Genomic DNA, 16,485 nt, shown 5'->3' with positions numbered 1-16,485 from the left:
AAAGCGATTTAGTGGGATTCAGAGTGTCTCGTTGCTGATCATCTCGTCAAGGAAGGCTCCAAATGCCAGTTCAGTTCAGTTCAGAGATTATGAAACAGAGGGAGGATAGCAGAAAAACAAAATGTTCATTAGTTAAGCAAATGTTTGGAGCAAAACAATATTGTCTCAGCAGCAGTAATAGACAACAGAGTCAGTGGCTCTTGTGTTCGTTTGAAAACATTCAGATGAATCTTGTAATTGTTTGCATAATGCATTTAGCCTGGAAAACTATTCATAATCTTTTGCTGACACAGAAACTTTAAATAAGCGAAGGTGCAGCTTAAAACACACGATCTGCTTTGTAAAACGGCGACAGACCCTCTCTTTGTCGTGAACTCTCTGCCACCCTCATGCCTCGTTATACTTGGGTAATAAGAATTCTATTTTTGAGTCATTTGAGCTAAGCTTTTTATGAAGGCTTACGGAGTCAAAGGGCCATATTAGTTCTGGCGACTGGAATTCCATGATTTTGAAATGGGAGCCCGGGCTGCTTGCGGTTAGGCTGCTCACACTGAGGCAGGGGGACTGAGGTGCATGCGTGGTGTTTGGCTGCTCAGCGGAGCCTTGCGGTCTGACTCATGCCAAGGTACAGTACACACACGTTTGAGGACTCTGCTTCGCCAGAGTCCTCTGTTCCTCTGGAAGAAGCCGTGTAATCGATCCAAGGTCCTTTGTTTGACCGTGATCTGTGTGTGTGTGGACTGTTGACAAGCAAATTGTTGGACGTATTGTTCCTCAATCAACAACTTGACATGGTTGCAACTCACATCTGGGCTTCATTTAGAAAGCTGAAGTCATCTTCACCTGGTCCACATCAATGCAAGCTGTGACTCAAGCGCGTTCGCAAAGGTCAGACAGTCATTTTAAATTAAAAAGTCCCGTCTCTTGAACAATTTAACGGGTTTACCTGCTCATTTTCCTTTCTGGCTGGTCTTAAATCACTCCTTGCAGCCAGTTCGAAGATGTCTCCACACTGAACCTGTCGATGTCTTCAGGGAGCCACTGGTGCCTCTGGCTTCACGCTGACATTGAATTGTTCAGAACAGAGATTGAAAAGAAAGCGAAAGGAAAACTGACGACCCTCGAACCCTCCGGCTCTCTGAAAAGGTCGTTTTTTTTTAAAAAAAGGCCATTTTCAGAGAGTTTTCGGTGCCTCGGCCAGAGCGGCAGCAAAATAAAAACCACTGCGGAGATCAATCTGCTTGAGTTTTGAAGAGCCGCTTAAAATTCTGCTCAGTGGCTCTCTCCATTGACAGATCTGAGCTTGCCAAGTTCCCAATCTCAAAGGGATCGTGTGTTTATTTAACTGCTCTCCGCCGCAACAAAGCTATTTGTCTAAGTTTGATTGACACCTCGGCACCATGAGAAATTGTTTAATGGCTCTTCAGGAAGCATGTGACTGTCGTCGCTCCACTCAGGCTGACTTGTATTATACATCTTCCCGATGATCAAAATGAACCTTTGTGTTGGTGTAATACAAAATGTGGTGCTAACACATGAACTAAGATAAGGAACTTGGCAAATATTATATTTCCCGATCCTTAACAAATTTGCAGTGTCATTTTGAGCATTTGTTGCTGGCCAATATTAAGCTCATATTTGCAGCAGAAGTCAGATTCCTGTGTAAGTGCCAACAAATATTTGTCTTTCACTTTTGGAGAGAATTTTTAGAACTTCCAGGCGGACTCTAGTTTCACTACTAAGTTACAGTTACAGTGAAGCCAAAGAGGTGACTGCGGCAGCGGTTTGGTCTTTTTGGTGGCGAACAAAGCAGAACCTAAAGCGGCTGTTAAAGCAGAGGAGCTCAAACAGAGGTCTTCAGAAGACGGACCTGTCTGAGAATAAAGATCTCGTTTTCATCAGAAAACGCCGTGACAGTCCCTGCGAGCACAGACTGCAAGGTACAATGCAAGTTCTATCAGTGACTAGAGACGTGCAGGCAAAGAGTCCGGGAGGGGAATAAGATTTGGAGAGAGAGATTTGAAGGTATCCTGTGTGAACGTGTGGCTTCTGCATAATAACAGATATGACTAAACCAAAAGTAAAGATGCTCGTGGTGCAGGATGCTTCATCACACGTAGGTGTCATTCTTGGATACTATTGTTGCCTCTAATAGCATATTTATTCCTGCCACACTTACTACAGTCATCTAGAGATTTCCTGCTTGGCTGCCTCTTTCTCTTGTGCCTCTCTCACCCCCCCTCCCTCTCCAGCCAGGAGCATTGATTAATGCTCTCCTCGCTGCCATTACAAACCATAATCTGCATCTGGAGACTAAATTGGCCGGCTTTCCCATTTCTGTTTTCTCTGATTCACTTCGTTTCTATCCGAGGCTTAGTGACCCATCTCATGCAGCGTATAGACAGGGGTGTGCAGTATATGTGGCACAAATGCAAGGGGGGGCGGCTCCGCTCTGGCGAGGCCCTGTTCGTGAAGCGGCTGCCTAATGCCGAGGATGCGGTGACTGGCTGAGCGCTGGAGAGGGAACAGCCGAGCCCTCTGTTCGGCGGCTGAATGCTGCCAATGTGCCTGCACGGGAGCACCGGGGCACGCATTGCCTTTGTGCGCTGGCGGAGCTCATCTGCTGGGAGCACTCTCCACAGATTTAGCTGAGGGTTTTATCCGCCTGCCCAAATGTATGCCACGCCGGGGAAGGGGGGGGGGGGGGGGGGCATGTCCTTCCCGGTGCCGCTGGTAGATGTAAGTCTCTTTAGGATCTGATTTGCATTATTACATGATATTGTCTTCACAACATGTGTTGATTGGTTGATTTTGCGTTTTCCTTTGTTGACTTTCTCCTGTGTTGGATCAACTCTGCCGTCAGCTGCAGTGAAACCAGCCCGAGGGCCCCCTTTCGCCCCAGTTCAACATTTTATTGATCGTAGCGTCTTCAGTAACTCTCAGCAGACGGTTTTTAATTAGTGGGACATTCCTGAGACCAAGTTAGGCAGCGGAGGGGGGAGCTGAGCGTTGGTGAGCATCGCTGCCAGCTGGGGCTTTGATTATGGATCGCCATAGCGATAGCATTGTGAACAGCAGTCTGAGCCCTGGTTGCGCTTGTGTGTTTCTTTCTAATGTTTACAGACTTTACTTTACCAAGGTGGTAAAGTTACAGTTTAATGAAGTAGATGTCTCTGTAGATTGACAGTATAAGGTGGGAGATTTCAGTGTTTTAACACCTGGTGGTTTACAGCTGTGCATGTACAGTTTTTTAGATTTGTATGTTCAGTTCTCCCGCACTGTCACATAGTGTGTAGCTGTCAGCTCAAATCAAATCAAAAGTCTTCCTGTCTTGACTTAGGAATATTCTTCCTGCTACAGTACGCTGGTACTTGAACACACCGCCTCAAGCGAACAACAAATGTCAGCGTGCGCCGGATTACCTGTTCTTTGCTCGGCTTCTCTCATGTGCCGCATGTACAGGCTCTCAAACTGCCTGATGTCTCCTTCCGCTTCCCACTTCGTACCTTCCTCCGATCCGCTCGCGCGGCACCCCGGCGCATGCTTGACTCCGTCTCCTTTCCGTTTCTGTCCACAGCGACGAGTTCCACCAAGCTGGAGGACCTGAGCTTTCTGGATGAGCAGCGCAACACCCCCCTGCGGACGTCCATCCGCCTGCCCTGGCACAACACGGGGGGGCGGCCGCCGCAGGACTCCAAAGGTGAGCCGGTTAGAAACCTCTGAGCCAATCAGAGAGCTGGTTCTGGTCACTGCTGTGGGTCATCTGTTTATAAAGCCTTAGAACATTAAGCTTTATAGATTGCTGTCTGCGAGTATGTGGACAATGATGTGTTGTTGTTCTTGTTGTTGGTACAATTAATACTTTCATCTTCAGATTCCCTAGAGGTGAATGGATGTCCATTATTCACTTTACTGCGTCTTCCAAATCCAAACTGTTCAAACTCTTACTCCTCCCGCACTGAGTGGTATTAATTAAGTTCCTATTAAGATGCGCAGATTGTGATGGGATTATTCTGCTCACTCTCCTTCATCGCGGTTATGATTTGAATCCTCTAACAGACAGAAATCCCACAGAGTGAATATTTGATGAGGATATGAATAATTCAATGTGACATCATTAGACACCCAAACTATTTAACCCTCTTTTTTCAAAATGCTTTTTTCACATCTGCTTAAACAAAACAGCAATATGTCGGTGTCCCTGTGGATGATAACTTATTAGTTAGCCTCTACTGTATGTACGTTTAGACTGGGTTCACATTCATTTTATCAGGACAGTATGACATTCACTGTTTACTAATAAACAGTTTTAGAATTAAAAGAGTAGTAATATTTTACCAGAGGATCAGAGCATTAATAGAGTTCCTGGATGGACTAGAGTCCTGAGATTTAATTAGTGCTGGAGTGGATGGGATAGAGAGTCCTCTTTCAAGTCTACTCACATTGTGATTGTAATTAAATGGACATTCACTCAAGCTGAAGCACAAAATAAGAAATAAGCTTTAATACAACAAGATTCAGTTAGGTTTGTGTGCACGATGACACAGTTGCCAAAGGTTATTTAACTGTCAAAAAATGTAAACTAGGACTACAAAACGTTTACTTACAGTTTTAGTCCCAGTTTTATGACTGCACCATTGCATGAAAAATGTGTAGCAGAGGTGGTATTCTGCTTTTTTTTTTGTTTTGTTTGTGGGATCAAACAGCACAATTCCCCTTTTGACCCCTGTCTTCTGCCCTCAGCTCGCTTCGCTCCCTACAAACCGGTGGACATCATGCTCAAACCCCTGCTGTTCGAGGTGCCCAGCATCACCACGGACTCCGTGTTCGTGGGCCGGGATTGGCTCTTTGAGCAGCTGGAAGACGCGCTGAGCGGCTCCGCGGGGGGCCACGGGGCCGTGGTGGTGGGCAGCGTGGGCTACGGGAAGACGGCCATCATCTCCCGACTGGTCGCTCTGAGCTGCCACGGAGGGCGCATGCGTCAGATTGCCTCCAACAGCCCCAGTGCCTCTCCCAAAAGTAATCAGTCTTCTGTTTGCCTTTGCTTCTGACTAGTTGATGCAATAACAATATGAACCTGAACTGTTTTCATTACTGTAGCACATAATTAAAAAAAACACCATGTCTTCATCCTTAATAACATAAACCTTGTTTTGCTGATGCTTCTAATCAGAAATTGCATTAGTTCATACTAATTTGCAGACAAATGAATTAATATTTCTGATATTTATACACTTCTGAGACAAAGTCTGCGTCTGTGCACCACAGGTGGCGGTGGAAGCGCGGAGCTTCCTCTGAGCCAGCCCCCGCAGCCCACCCCACCGTCCAGTGCCGCCAACACGCTGAGGACCGGCAGCTGTCCAGGGACGCCCGAGATGCAGCGGCGCAGGGAGGAGGCAGTCAAGCGTCTGGCTGCAAAGGTACAACACGCTACTGCGTTTCTGGCGTCCCAGTGGAGAAGCCTAATGAACCGGCTCTACCTTCTTAAATAGTAAACGCTAAATCTGCCATTCTGCTGAATGTGTGTGTGTGTGTGTGTGTGTGTGTGTGTGTGTGTGTGTGTGTGTGTGTGTGTGTGTGTGTGTGTGTGTGTGTGTGTGTGTGTGTGTGTGTGTGTGTGTGTGTGTGTGTGTGTGTGTGTGTGTGTGTGTGTGTGTGTGTGTGTGGACTATAGAAGCTCAGCTCGGGTCTTTAGTCTGTTTAAATTACAGAGTGTTCAGATTGCAGTGCACTGCCATGGAAACAGCGTAGTGATAGAAGAAGCAGAGTTTTTCATAAAGACTCTTCCTTTAAAGGTAACATCTGAGCTGCCGCGGCTTTGAGTGTTCTTCACCCGGCAGCATTCAAACTTGCAGCATCAAGGCCAGTCCTCACAACAGCGGCAGCACGTGACAGCAAATTATTTAATTATTTCCAGGTGATCACGCAGGAGAGAATTGGATGCAGCACGTCATGCAATGAAGGTCCTCTGCAGGTCGTTCCACGCGTCCTAATGTTTTTTTAATCTTCATTGTTGACTTAAAAAAAGACAAAATAACCTTTGGCCCCTCAGTGGATACTGTTCACACTTCACAAAAGAGAAAGAGGCTATGAATTTGAGAAGCGTCCGGTTTGTTTTTTTATGCAGTCGCTGTGTTAAAATGGCTGCATTTTATTCAACAACCCTCTCGTCATTATTATTGACCACTTGTCTGCCATGTTTCTGCAGTGCTTCCTCTGACTCGTCAAGTGTGCGGCTCAGTTTGTGGAGCGTTTTCTATAAATGTTAGTTCTGCTTGATGAGCTCTGTTGGTGCTATTAGAGTCTGAATTGACAGTGTTTCGATAGTTATCGTGCCTTTCATTTTTGTTTTCCGTTAGAAAACGAAATCAGCGGCAGCGTCTGCATCTTTTGTGATTAACGGCTGTTCGAGTGGCAGAACGTTTATCTTCTGTGGATGTGGAAGAGTCGGTGGCTCAGGCCGTCACCGTGTGTGAATGGGTCCAATCCTTGTTTCCCACTGTCACTCTCTCACCTCCGGGTGTTTCGCCCTGTCAACGACACCCTTAATAGTGAAATGGTGCATGGGACAAGCATTGTCTGGCTCCCATGTCACTGGAAATACCGAGGTTTATGTAGCAGCCTGCTGACTTCATGCTGCCGAGGCCCATTTACTGTAAATGTGAAAGCCAAGCAGTATCCCTCCAGCCAATTATTGTGCAAAGTGTTTCCAACAGGCGCTCTCGCAGGAGCGCTGTTCCTGTGATGTGTGAATACTGATGCAACGCTGAGCAGCTTCTGTCACTCCTCTTTAATCGTTGAGTTAAACGCGGCCTCACAACGGGAGCGCCGAGGCCTCGAGCCTGATGCCTGCTCTCCTGTGACGGGGCCACATTTTAGGCAAATGCATTGTTTAGCCGGTGGATGAACTGCTGCGCAGTGTTGCATCATTGTTGGGACTCGCATTGCTCATTGATGAGGCCGTCGTCTGAATGCGTGTCTGTCTGCGTAATACCTGCCAGACTTGTTTTACTCACACAAACAGTGAGCAGCATTAAAATGACCCAGTAGAGAATATTGTTCTATGCTCTGAATGAAACAGCAGATGAGATATGATATGATATGATTTGTTATGAACCTGATGCATCATCGTCTCTTCTGTGTGGGTTTGGATGGTTGGTTGACAAATGTACAGTAATATGTGGCACCTAATACTAACACTGTTCAGTTTAGTTTCAGTTAAAAGCTTAGAGCTTATTTGCATATTTTTCATTTCCAAAGCTGAGTCCTTTATTAATTTTGCCCCATTCGTGTCGGTTAGTCATCTTGCAGCATAAAGCACCTGGGCCCGAGTGGTTCAGACAATGGATGGATGGATTATGATTCCAGTCTGAATCCGAGCCTTTTTGTTTTCCTATCGCGTTTCAGGTGGTGGCGTATCACTACTGCCAGGCAGACAATACATACACTTGCCTGGTACCAGAGTTCGTACACAGCATCGCAGCCCTGCTGTGCAGAGCGCACCAGCTCAGCGCCTACAGGGAGCTGCTGCTGAAGGAGCCCCACCTCCAGAGCATGCTGAGCCTGCGCTCCTGCGTCCAGGACCCCATGGCGGCGTTCCGAAGGGGCGTCCTGGAGCCGCTAGCCGTCCTGCGAAAAGGTAAAGCGCCGCCGCATATGTACAGTAAGTATAAACACGCTCACTTACTGCAGGAAGACAAACTGTTATTATCTGACTTTAAGAGCGCAAGATTCCAGAGGAGGACCACATCATCCTGATCGATGGGCTGAACGAAGCAGAGTTCCATAAGCCTGATTACGGAGACACTGTGGCCTCCTTCATCACTAAGATCATTACCAAGTTCCCCTCCTGGCTTAAACTGGTTGTCACAGTCCGGGTCAACTTGCTGGTAAGAACCTGACTGCTCAGAAATGGAGGATATTATTGAGACTGTTCATTTCATTCCTCTTGAGTTCAGTGTATTGAAATGTGACTCATTCCTTGCTCCTTCCGCAGGAGATCACCAGTCTTCTGCCCTTCTCCAAAATCTCACTGGACGACATTTCCGACAACAAAGAGATCAGCAATGACCTCAATGCGTATATCCAGTATCGGATCAACGGCAGCAAGGATATCATGAACAACATTAGCCTGAACGGCAAGGCCGACCCCGTCACGGTCGGCAAGCTGAGCAGCCACCTGATCTCCCGCAGCCAGGGCTCCTACCTGTACCTCAAACTGACCCTGGACCTGTTCGAGCGCGGCCACCTGGTGATCAAGAGCTCCAGCTACAAAGTGGTGCCCGTCTCGCTGGCCGAGCTCTACCAGCTGCAGTGCAACATGAAGTTCATGACCAACTCGGCGTTCGAGCGCTCGCTGCCCGTGCTCAACGTGGCGCTGGCGTCGCTGCACCCGCTGACCGACGAGCAGCTGTTCCAGGCCGTCAACGCGGGCCTGGCGCGCGGCGAGCTGCACTGGGAGGACTTCCAGCAGCGCATGGAGCTGCTGGCGTGCTTCCTCGTCCGGCGGCGGGACAAGACGCGCATGTTCTGCCACCCCTCCTTCAGGGAGTGGCTGGTGTGGAGGGCCGACGGGGAGAGCGCCGACTTCCTCTGCGACCCCAGGTCAGTGGCGGCGCTTGGCCCGCCGTCCACAGCTCTGCTTATCTGTTACGTTCTGGCCGAGTCATCACGCCGGCTGCTTGGCAGCGGTGCACTAACAGAAAGGACTTTGTGAAAGCTTCTTATCAATAAATGCAGCGTGACTCAGCGCGGAGTCGGGGGAGGAAATTGAATTTGCGATGTTCCAGATATTTACTCTAATCATAACAACCCATTCTTTACACATGCTCTTGTTACTCGGCTGTTTATTTTGTTACAAAGACACCGCTGGCACGCGGAGCTTCATTCTGTATTACTGAAAGCATTTCATCTTTAGCCTGGAGCTCTTAGCGAACGTAATCAAGCCTCTTCTTCTCCCTGGTTGTAGACGTTAGCAGAAAGCGACCGCTGTCCTTCCAGCCCACTAATTCAGTCGTCTGCTTTATTTCCCTGCCTGCCTAATTATGGGGCTGCTTCCCTGACATCGGGGACCACACTGGATGATGTCACTTCGGGGTTGTTTCCACTCTGTTGCTTGTCAGGAGCACCTCTGCTCTCACTGCGTGTCTGTAAATGGACCCAAGTCTCATATTCTGGTCGGCCGCCGCTTTTTCTGCTATCGTCATTAAAAAAAACAAAACAAAGGTCCGGAGTCTGGCACAGAGAATGAACATGCACACAAAGGCTGGCTGCACAGCTCCTTATGTTTGTGCTCAGGCACCATTAGAGAGACTTTTATCCATTTCACAGTGATCTGCAATCATGCATGTCCTTTTAATGAAGTCCTGCATAAATTAGTGCCAGTGTGGCTGAGTAAAGAGGCAAAAGGAGAGCCCAGGGGTTTCTGCATTCTTCCTTATTCTCCACTGGACCCCTCTTCCGCATTTTTAATAGTTTTCCTCAGCAACGTGCTCCTCGTATCCAGAATTAGCGTGTTTGTTTCTTAATCCAGATCTGGCCACGCGCTCATGGCTTTCATGTTGTCCCGCCAAGAGGGGAAACTGAATCGTCAGCAGACCATGGAGCTGGGACATCACATCCTCAAAGCACACATCTTCAAGGTACAGCCACTGGCCCTCTACGCGTCCACTCTCATTATTTATGTATTTTGACTGTGGACCAGGGCCGCAGGGAATGTTCACTACGTTGTGTGTGTGCGTGAATGATATATGTACTAGTCTGTGTCTGTGTTCGCGTGCAGGGCCTGAGTAAAAGAACCGGCGTCTCATCCAGCGTTCTGCAGGCTCTGTGGATCAGCTGTAGCGCCGACGGCCTCTCTGCAGCGCTGGCCTCCCTGAGGAACCTCTACACGCCCAACGTCAAGGTAGATGTCTGCTCGGAGAACCCACTTTATGATGGACACTTCATCATGATTAGTATGCAGAGTGTGCGACAGCTGAGATGCTCAGCTGTCGCACACAACACTTGGTCTGCCAGTGGCAAACAAACACTGGACTCACTTGTGTTTAGCTGTAAATGATTCTGCCTTTTTCTCTTCTCCATCATCCGAGTGTTTCAATTCCATCACTTTTCGTTGTTTGCTTGTGAGCAATCATGTATATCATCACGACAGACCTCGAACTGGCCTTCGTGTCTCCTGTCATGAACAGACAGCATTGATTTAAACGGGAAGTGGAACAAAGTTTACTATAATTTACTGACCTTTTCTTGATAAACAACAACCTTAACATTACTCACAAAGGGATTTGGAATCACATTTTTAGGATTCAAATTAGTCAGGAATCTTTCCTTCAATCGGAATTTGACTTGAACAACATAATGGCTGGAAAAACTTCTTTCCCACATGATGACTTCCAAACGGGGAAAACGCTGAAAACTCTTCATCTGTGCAGAGGCACAGATGGTCCAGGTGTATTTGACGATTCCAACACCATCTGTCTTTGTTTGCGCCCGCGTTTGCACAATCAGGTGAGCCGGCTGCTGATGCTCGGCGGCGCCAACGTGAATTATCGCACGGAGGTCCTGAACAACGCGCCGGTGCTGTGCGTTCAGTGCCACCTCGGCCACCAGGAGATCGCCTCGCTGCTGCTGGAGTTCGGCGCCGGCGTGGACGTGGTGTCGGAGAACGGCATGAACCCCCTCAGCTTCGCGGCTGCTGCCGGACACCTGGGCTTGGTCGTGCTGCTCTGCAAGAGGGAGGCCAAGGTGAGGAGCCCCCAGCACTGCAGGCATATTATGACCCTGTGCTCATGCAAAGTGCTGGATCAGTTCTGCATCCCTCCCAGGTCAATCACACGGATAAGAGTGGCCAGTGTGCACTGGTCCACGCTGCTCTTCGAGGACACCTGGACATCGTCCTGTATTTGCTGGAGCTGGAGTGGAGCGGCGAGGGGCCGCAGCAGGACTGTGCTCTGAAGAACAAAGCTCTGCAGCAGGCTCTGATAGCGGCGTCCAGCATGGGACACGCAGAGGTGACGCACGCACGCTTTGGTCCACACAATTAGATTAATGAGCCTGAGGATATGATAAGGAAACTAAGGAGAGGTTTCATTAAACCATAACATCTTACAAAAAACAAGATACTATTTGTACATCTCACACCTCCTCCTTGTTGTCTTCACATTTTCTTTTGGAACAATCAGAGGAGAAGGGTAAAATCTAGAAGCAGCCTTTTTCTCAGTGATGATGACTAAAGGTTAGACTGCACCTTTGTTTTCTGGCCTTGTAGCTGTAGCTGTAGCGCTGAATGCAGGATTCAGAGATCGATCACAGTGTAGCGCCTTCATCCTTCAGCTACCCAGGTGCGTTGTCGGCTGAGGGTTTACTGTGGCCTCCTCATCCCAAGGCCCCGTGTAGAAGTACAGAACCGTAGCGGGCTGGGCTAAGCCCTCGGCTCACATGCTGTAACAGGAAACCCTGTTTCAGATCAGATTGGACTCTTCTAACCTGCTGGTGGTTCAGGCACCAGCATCTCTCCAGTCCAGCGTGATTAAACAGAAATCACTTTAACTTGGGTTTTTCCTTCTTACACATCCACATAATTATACTGTCCTTTACCTCTTGAAGCTTTATTTGATATCTCATGCTGGAAGAGTACAGTGCGCCATTAATCTAAGTTTTCTCTTTGGCAGGTTGTGATCGGCTTGCTGGCTTTGAATAATGAGCACGCTGTGCAGGTTGATGGCTGCGACACTCTGTGGGGAGAGACAGGTATGTTTTCATCCATCTCCCCGCGTTCGACGCCTCTCATGCGTTGACGCCTGCTGTTCTAGCATTCTGGACATCGCTGCTATAATTGCATGCTATCGTGATGCAGCGCTCTGAGACTGCTACTGACGCTGTACATTGGAGTTTGTGGAGTAACGCTACATCTCTACTCACGTAGCTGCGCCGCGAATATTGTTGTTTGCTCTGATGCGTGATGAGGAAAATTATTTCTTTTTATTCCTTAAGTGCATAAAAAGCCATTTATTGCAACATTGAATATTATCCAGTAAAATCTAGCTAGCAGTCAAGGCTGATCACATTGTTACAGAGCAGACAGGACCTCTGCAGTATCATCACGCACTCGGAAAAGGTCCAGGCTTCTTGAAAGTTTAACCACTGCAGAGCTTATGTGCTGTGGTATATATTTTATAGTTTGTGCAGAATATCAGTGTGTAATGTGTGTGTGCAGCGGTGAGAGGTGGTGTATGTTTTGGAGCCTTGCTTTTCTGTCTGGGTTCTACTTTCAGCTCTAAAATACTTCTGGTACTTAATGGGAGTTTCAGACACGATGTGTTACAGCAGCAGCATCTCTGATCATTTTCAGGGCTGAATGCTTTGAAACGCTACCTCTCATCCTTGCACTGAAAGACTGGTGACCTGAAGCTTTAAACGTTCACCAAAAGAAACCAAAAACCTTCACATCGCCTTATTTGAACGCGTGCTTCTAGTTTTTTGAGCATCTGCTGCCTTTGTTATAAACAATCACACCAGAATAGATGAAAAAGAAGAGATTTATTAATAGTCTGTGTGCGTGTCTCTGTTGGAGGCTGATCCTAGGTCAGTCTGCACTCTGTGGAGCGATTGGCTGAACATAATGGACAAATATTTACATCGTGATCAACAGAAAATATTTGAAGTGAGTGATATAATAAAATTAGCAGTGTCACCTCGTGTACCGTTCAGCGAGGAGGCCTGGTAGCAACCGGCGCTCTGGTTCCGAGAACATCAGAGCTGACGCACATCTGAAATATCCCGCTGAAAACGGGCCATTCATCATTGCCTCCAGAGCAGTTTCCCGATAACAACCTGTCTCTATGAAAATGTATTTCGCATTTAAAATTCAATGTCTATGCAAATTGGTCCAGTGTCTCCTGTGTTTAAATAGAGGCAGATTGGATTGTACATCTGTGCAAGCTTCATCTTCAGAAATCCCTTCTTAGGATGCGAAGCACTTCCCCGTTATGCAAAGAAAGATCATTTAACTGCAAGATCCATTTTCACTGGTGCTCAGACACAGTAGCAGGAGGAGACCAGCGAAATCTGCTGTTGCAAATATTTAATCTTTAAGGAACAATATTATTTTAGGAATTTCTTTCACACTGTTTCAGTTAGATGCACAGTATATACAGAATGTTTCTGCTTCAAACACAGGGCAAATTCACGTGAATCCTAAATCATATCATACTATTGTTGTAATAACAAGCAACTGAAGACCGAGAATTTATAGGTACAGATGGAGCGAAACATGTTGGTTTAAGGGCCAAGCAGGAGGATTCTGAGAAGAAATCAACAGATTAACGCTTTGCAGAGTACAGCTGTTCGTCATAACCTCAGATCCCGATCAGCAGCACCTGGACTGTTCCTAAGTTTAGCTGCTCAGGGGCCGTTGTTCTCGACTGGGACGCACATTCTGAGCAGAAGGAGGGTGGAGCTGCTTGGCTGCGGCGACTGCGCAGCCAGATGGAGGACGTTGGTCACACGCGGAGGCTCAGGCGGCGTCTTTAAACCTCGGAGGTGAACGCGAGAGCGGAGCCGTCGCGAGCCTCGGCGGCCGCTGACCGGGGACCGACCCACCTGCTGCCGGCCGCCGTTCCCCGCCAGCATCCATCGTGTGTAGAAAGAACGCGGGATGTAAACAAACGCGGGCGTTTAACAAAACGGTTGCCGCTGCTGGTGTTTTACTGGTTGTGCTTAAAGTGAAGGGATTTTCATCTCTGTTCCTCTTAGGCAGCTTGAGGCAGGATTTTAATGAGTTTAATAAGCATAACATAATTAGAGCCCAACGTTAGCCAGCATTTCTTTGCTCATCTTCTCTGCGATAATAATACTAATAAGACTGTTTATCTCCTTCGCTCTCTAATAAGTCTGTGTAGTGGACTGTACACGTTATCGCGTTTGCCAACTTTTAATTCTTGAATTCCACTTTAATCTCGCCCTCACCTCTGCAGCCTTGACGGCGGCGGCGGGCCGGGGGAAGATGGAGGTGTGCGGCCTCCTGCTGGAGCAGGGGGCGGTGGTGCAGCAGGTCAACCAAAGGGGGGTGTCCCCTCTGTTCTGCGCGGTCCGACAGGGACACTGGCAGGTGAGGCCTCGCCCCCCCTAAGATAGGGGTCTCTCCTTCAACCCACTCATTGTGTCCCTGCGTCTCCCAGATCGCGGAGCTGCTGCTGCAGCGCGGCGCCGACATCAACATCAGCGACAAGCAGGGCCGGACCCTCCTCATGGTGGCCGCCTGCGAGGGTCACCTGAGCACCGTGGACTTCCTGCTGTGCAAAGGTCAGCGGCCGCGCCAGCATCAGCACGTCAGCAACGTCCTCACTTATTATTCACCGCGTTCTGCTTCTCTGAAGGTGCATCGTTGACCTCCATGGACAAGGAGGGACTGACGCCGCTGAGCTGGGCCTGTTTGAAGGGACACAAGAACGTTGTGCAGTTCCTGGCGGAGAAAGGCGCCGTCGTGGACCACACGGACAAGAACGGACGGACGCCGCTGGACCTGGCGGCGTTTTACGGCGACGCCGAGATCGTGAGTGCATGGCGTTCGAACTGACGCTGTCCGCTCACCGTCAGACAGTGGACAGTGATCTGAGCGCGTGCTGTCCTGAATGTGCCCGTGCAGGTCCAGTACCTGGTGGAGAGAGGAGCTGTGATCGAGCACGTGGACTACAGTGGGATGAGGCCTCTGGACCGAGCCATCGGCTGCCGGAACACGTCGGTGGTGGTCACTCTGCTGAAGAAAGGGGCCAAGCTGGGTAAGAGCTCAGTCGCTACCAACTGGTACCAACACCCCGACTCATGACCTACTGCACATAACACTCATAGACATCTGCATGTATTATGTCATCATATTTATATGATGAAATAACAAAGCTGTTTACAACACGATTCTGCTCCTTCGCTCCTCACTCTCCCTCTTCGCTCTTTTCCTCACTGCTTTCAATAAATAAGGCTACAGAACGTCGCCTTATGATCGATCAGGTACAATCTTTAGGTAACTTTACCTCGTGCCAATTCCCAGAGTATAAAGTGATCATGCGTTAGCACCTGCGGCGGCGGCCTGACTTGTCTTTCCTGACTCCCGTCCTGTCCGTGTCTGCACACAGGGAACGCTGCCTGGGCCATGGCTACTTCCAAGCCTGACATCCTCATCATCCTTCTTCAGAAGCTCATGGAGGAGGGAAACCTACTTTACAAGGTGATGACTTGCAGGATGAAAAGCATTGTTTAGGCCACTGTAATAATCAGTAAGATTTTAGAAAAACAAATTGCTGTGTGTGTTCCCCATCATTTACAAAAGGATGCCTGACAGTGAACAGATTGAGTTTGGTAGAAGAAAGGCCAAACCTCTGTGTGTGTGTGTGTGTGTGTGTGTGTGTGTGTGTGTGTGTGTGTGTGTGTGTGTGTGTGTGTGTGTGTGTGTGTGTGTGTGTGTGTGTGTGTGTGTGTGTGTGTGTCCTCACTTGCATGTCGTTCATTGATTGATGAGACGAGCAGCTTAAGCCAGAGAACAGCCATCATGGGAGCATCTGTTGAATGCCTTGACCTGCTTCTCTCCCCCACATTGTCCTTGTCCTCACTGCATGATTTGCTCACTCCGTGTCCTCCAGAAAGGGAAGATGAAAGAGGCGGCCCAGAGGTACCAGTATGCCCTGAGGAAGTTTCCTAGAGAAGGCTTTGGCGACGATCTGAAGGCATTTAAAGACCTGAGAGTCTCCCTGTACCTCAACCTTTCCCGCTGTCGCAGGAAAACCAATGTAAGCCTCTCAAGGGACCGTTTTTTAGCATAATCCATTTTTCTTTTAATGACCAAAAAAAGAATGAATGTTATAATGGGGACTGTTAAGCTAAAGAATTGTCAACCTGACACACACGTGCGCTACATCACCTCAGATCTGGTTTTAAAACAATTACCCTTTCTGCACGTGTGTGCTTGGATAGTGTCCAAGCCTTGTTTAAGGTTTTAATAGAAGGATCAGTTAAGTAAGTGTTTAAGCTGCAGTGGACGTAGAATAATGAGCTGTTGTCTGAGTTGAGGCTCTAACTGGTTCTGCAGAGCTTTAGTGAAGCACGGACAGCTGTTAATGTGATTACATAGCACACGCTAACGAGACATGTACGGAGAAGTTCTGTCTGTTTCCTGCAGTGTGTTCAATTCAGCTTCCAGCGTCTAAAGCTTCTTTGGTCTGTGACCGGACACACAATGGATAAAACATCTTCAGATAAATGACCACCGATCAAATGCTTATGGAGCTGTCATCTGTCAAAATTTTTTTGACCCTGTTCTTAATTTATGCTCATCGTGCAGGATTTCGGAATGGCTGAGGAGTTTGCAACAAAAGCACTGGAGCTGAAACCCAAATCCTACGAGGCCTACTACGCCCGTGCCCGAGCTAAAAGAAGCAGCAGGTAAGCTGTTCAGCCCCAGACCGGCTTCTGTAGACGTTAGAGGCCGAACCG

At 48.3% G+C, this 16,485-nt stretch overlaps 1 protein-coding gene across 8 annotated transcripts in view; it reads left to right on the top strand.

The window, feature by feature from the left end:
• The window catches only part of tanc1b (tetratricopeptide repeat, ankyrin repeat and coiled-coil containing 1b), a 57,552-nt gene that overhangs the window by 38,692 nt on the left and 2,375 nt on the right, over nt 1-16,485 (top strand). For 5 of the 8 annotated variants that reach the window (XM_041068711.2, XM_029135770.2, XM_055504833.1 and 2 more), the window contains 19 exons: nt 3,578-3,700; nt 4,744-5,019; nt 5,269-5,420; nt 7,408-7,639; nt 7,723-7,889; nt 7,997-8,604; nt 9,533-9,641; nt 9,782-9,904; nt 10,510-10,746; nt 10,827-11,012; nt 11,673-11,751; nt 13,977-14,110; nt 14,181-14,304; nt 14,379-14,554; nt 14,648-14,780; nt 14,977-15,006; nt 15,132-15,223; nt 15,636-15,782; nt 16,334-16,434. In XM_041068711.2, coding sequence (XP_040924645.1) covers nt 3,578-3,700; nt 4,744-5,019; nt 5,269-5,420; nt 7,408-7,639; nt 7,723-7,889; nt 7,997-8,604; nt 9,533-9,641; nt 9,782-9,904; nt 10,510-10,746; nt 10,827-11,012; nt 11,673-11,751; nt 13,977-14,110; nt 14,181-14,304; nt 14,379-14,554; nt 14,648-14,780; nt 14,977-15,006; nt 15,132-15,223; nt 15,636-15,782; nt 16,334-16,434 — 3,229 coding nt within the window. Of the gene's footprint in view, nt 1-3,577; nt 3,701-4,743; nt 5,020-5,268; nt 5,421-7,407; nt 7,640-7,722; nt 7,890-7,996; nt 8,605-9,532; nt 9,642-9,781; nt 9,905-10,509; nt 10,747-10,826; nt 11,013-11,672; nt 11,752-13,976; nt 14,111-14,180; nt 14,305-14,378; nt 14,555-14,647; nt 14,781-14,976; nt 15,020-15,131; nt 15,224-15,635; nt 15,783-16,333; nt 16,439-16,485 lie in introns of those variants that run through there. The other 3 variants (XR_003784107.3, XM_029135773.2, XM_029135774.2) reach the window with 3 other exon arrangements.

The sequence above is a fragment of the Betta splendens genome, chromosome 21, assembly GCF_900634795.4.
Source record: "Betta splendens chromosome 21, fBetSpl5.4, whole genome shotgun sequence".
NCBI classification, from domain to species: Eukaryota; Metazoa; Chordata; class Actinopteri; order Anabantiformes; family Osphronemidae; genus Betta; species Betta splendens.
Note: the sequence above shows the minus strand (reverse complement) of the source record. Positions and strands in the feature narration are given on the sequence as shown.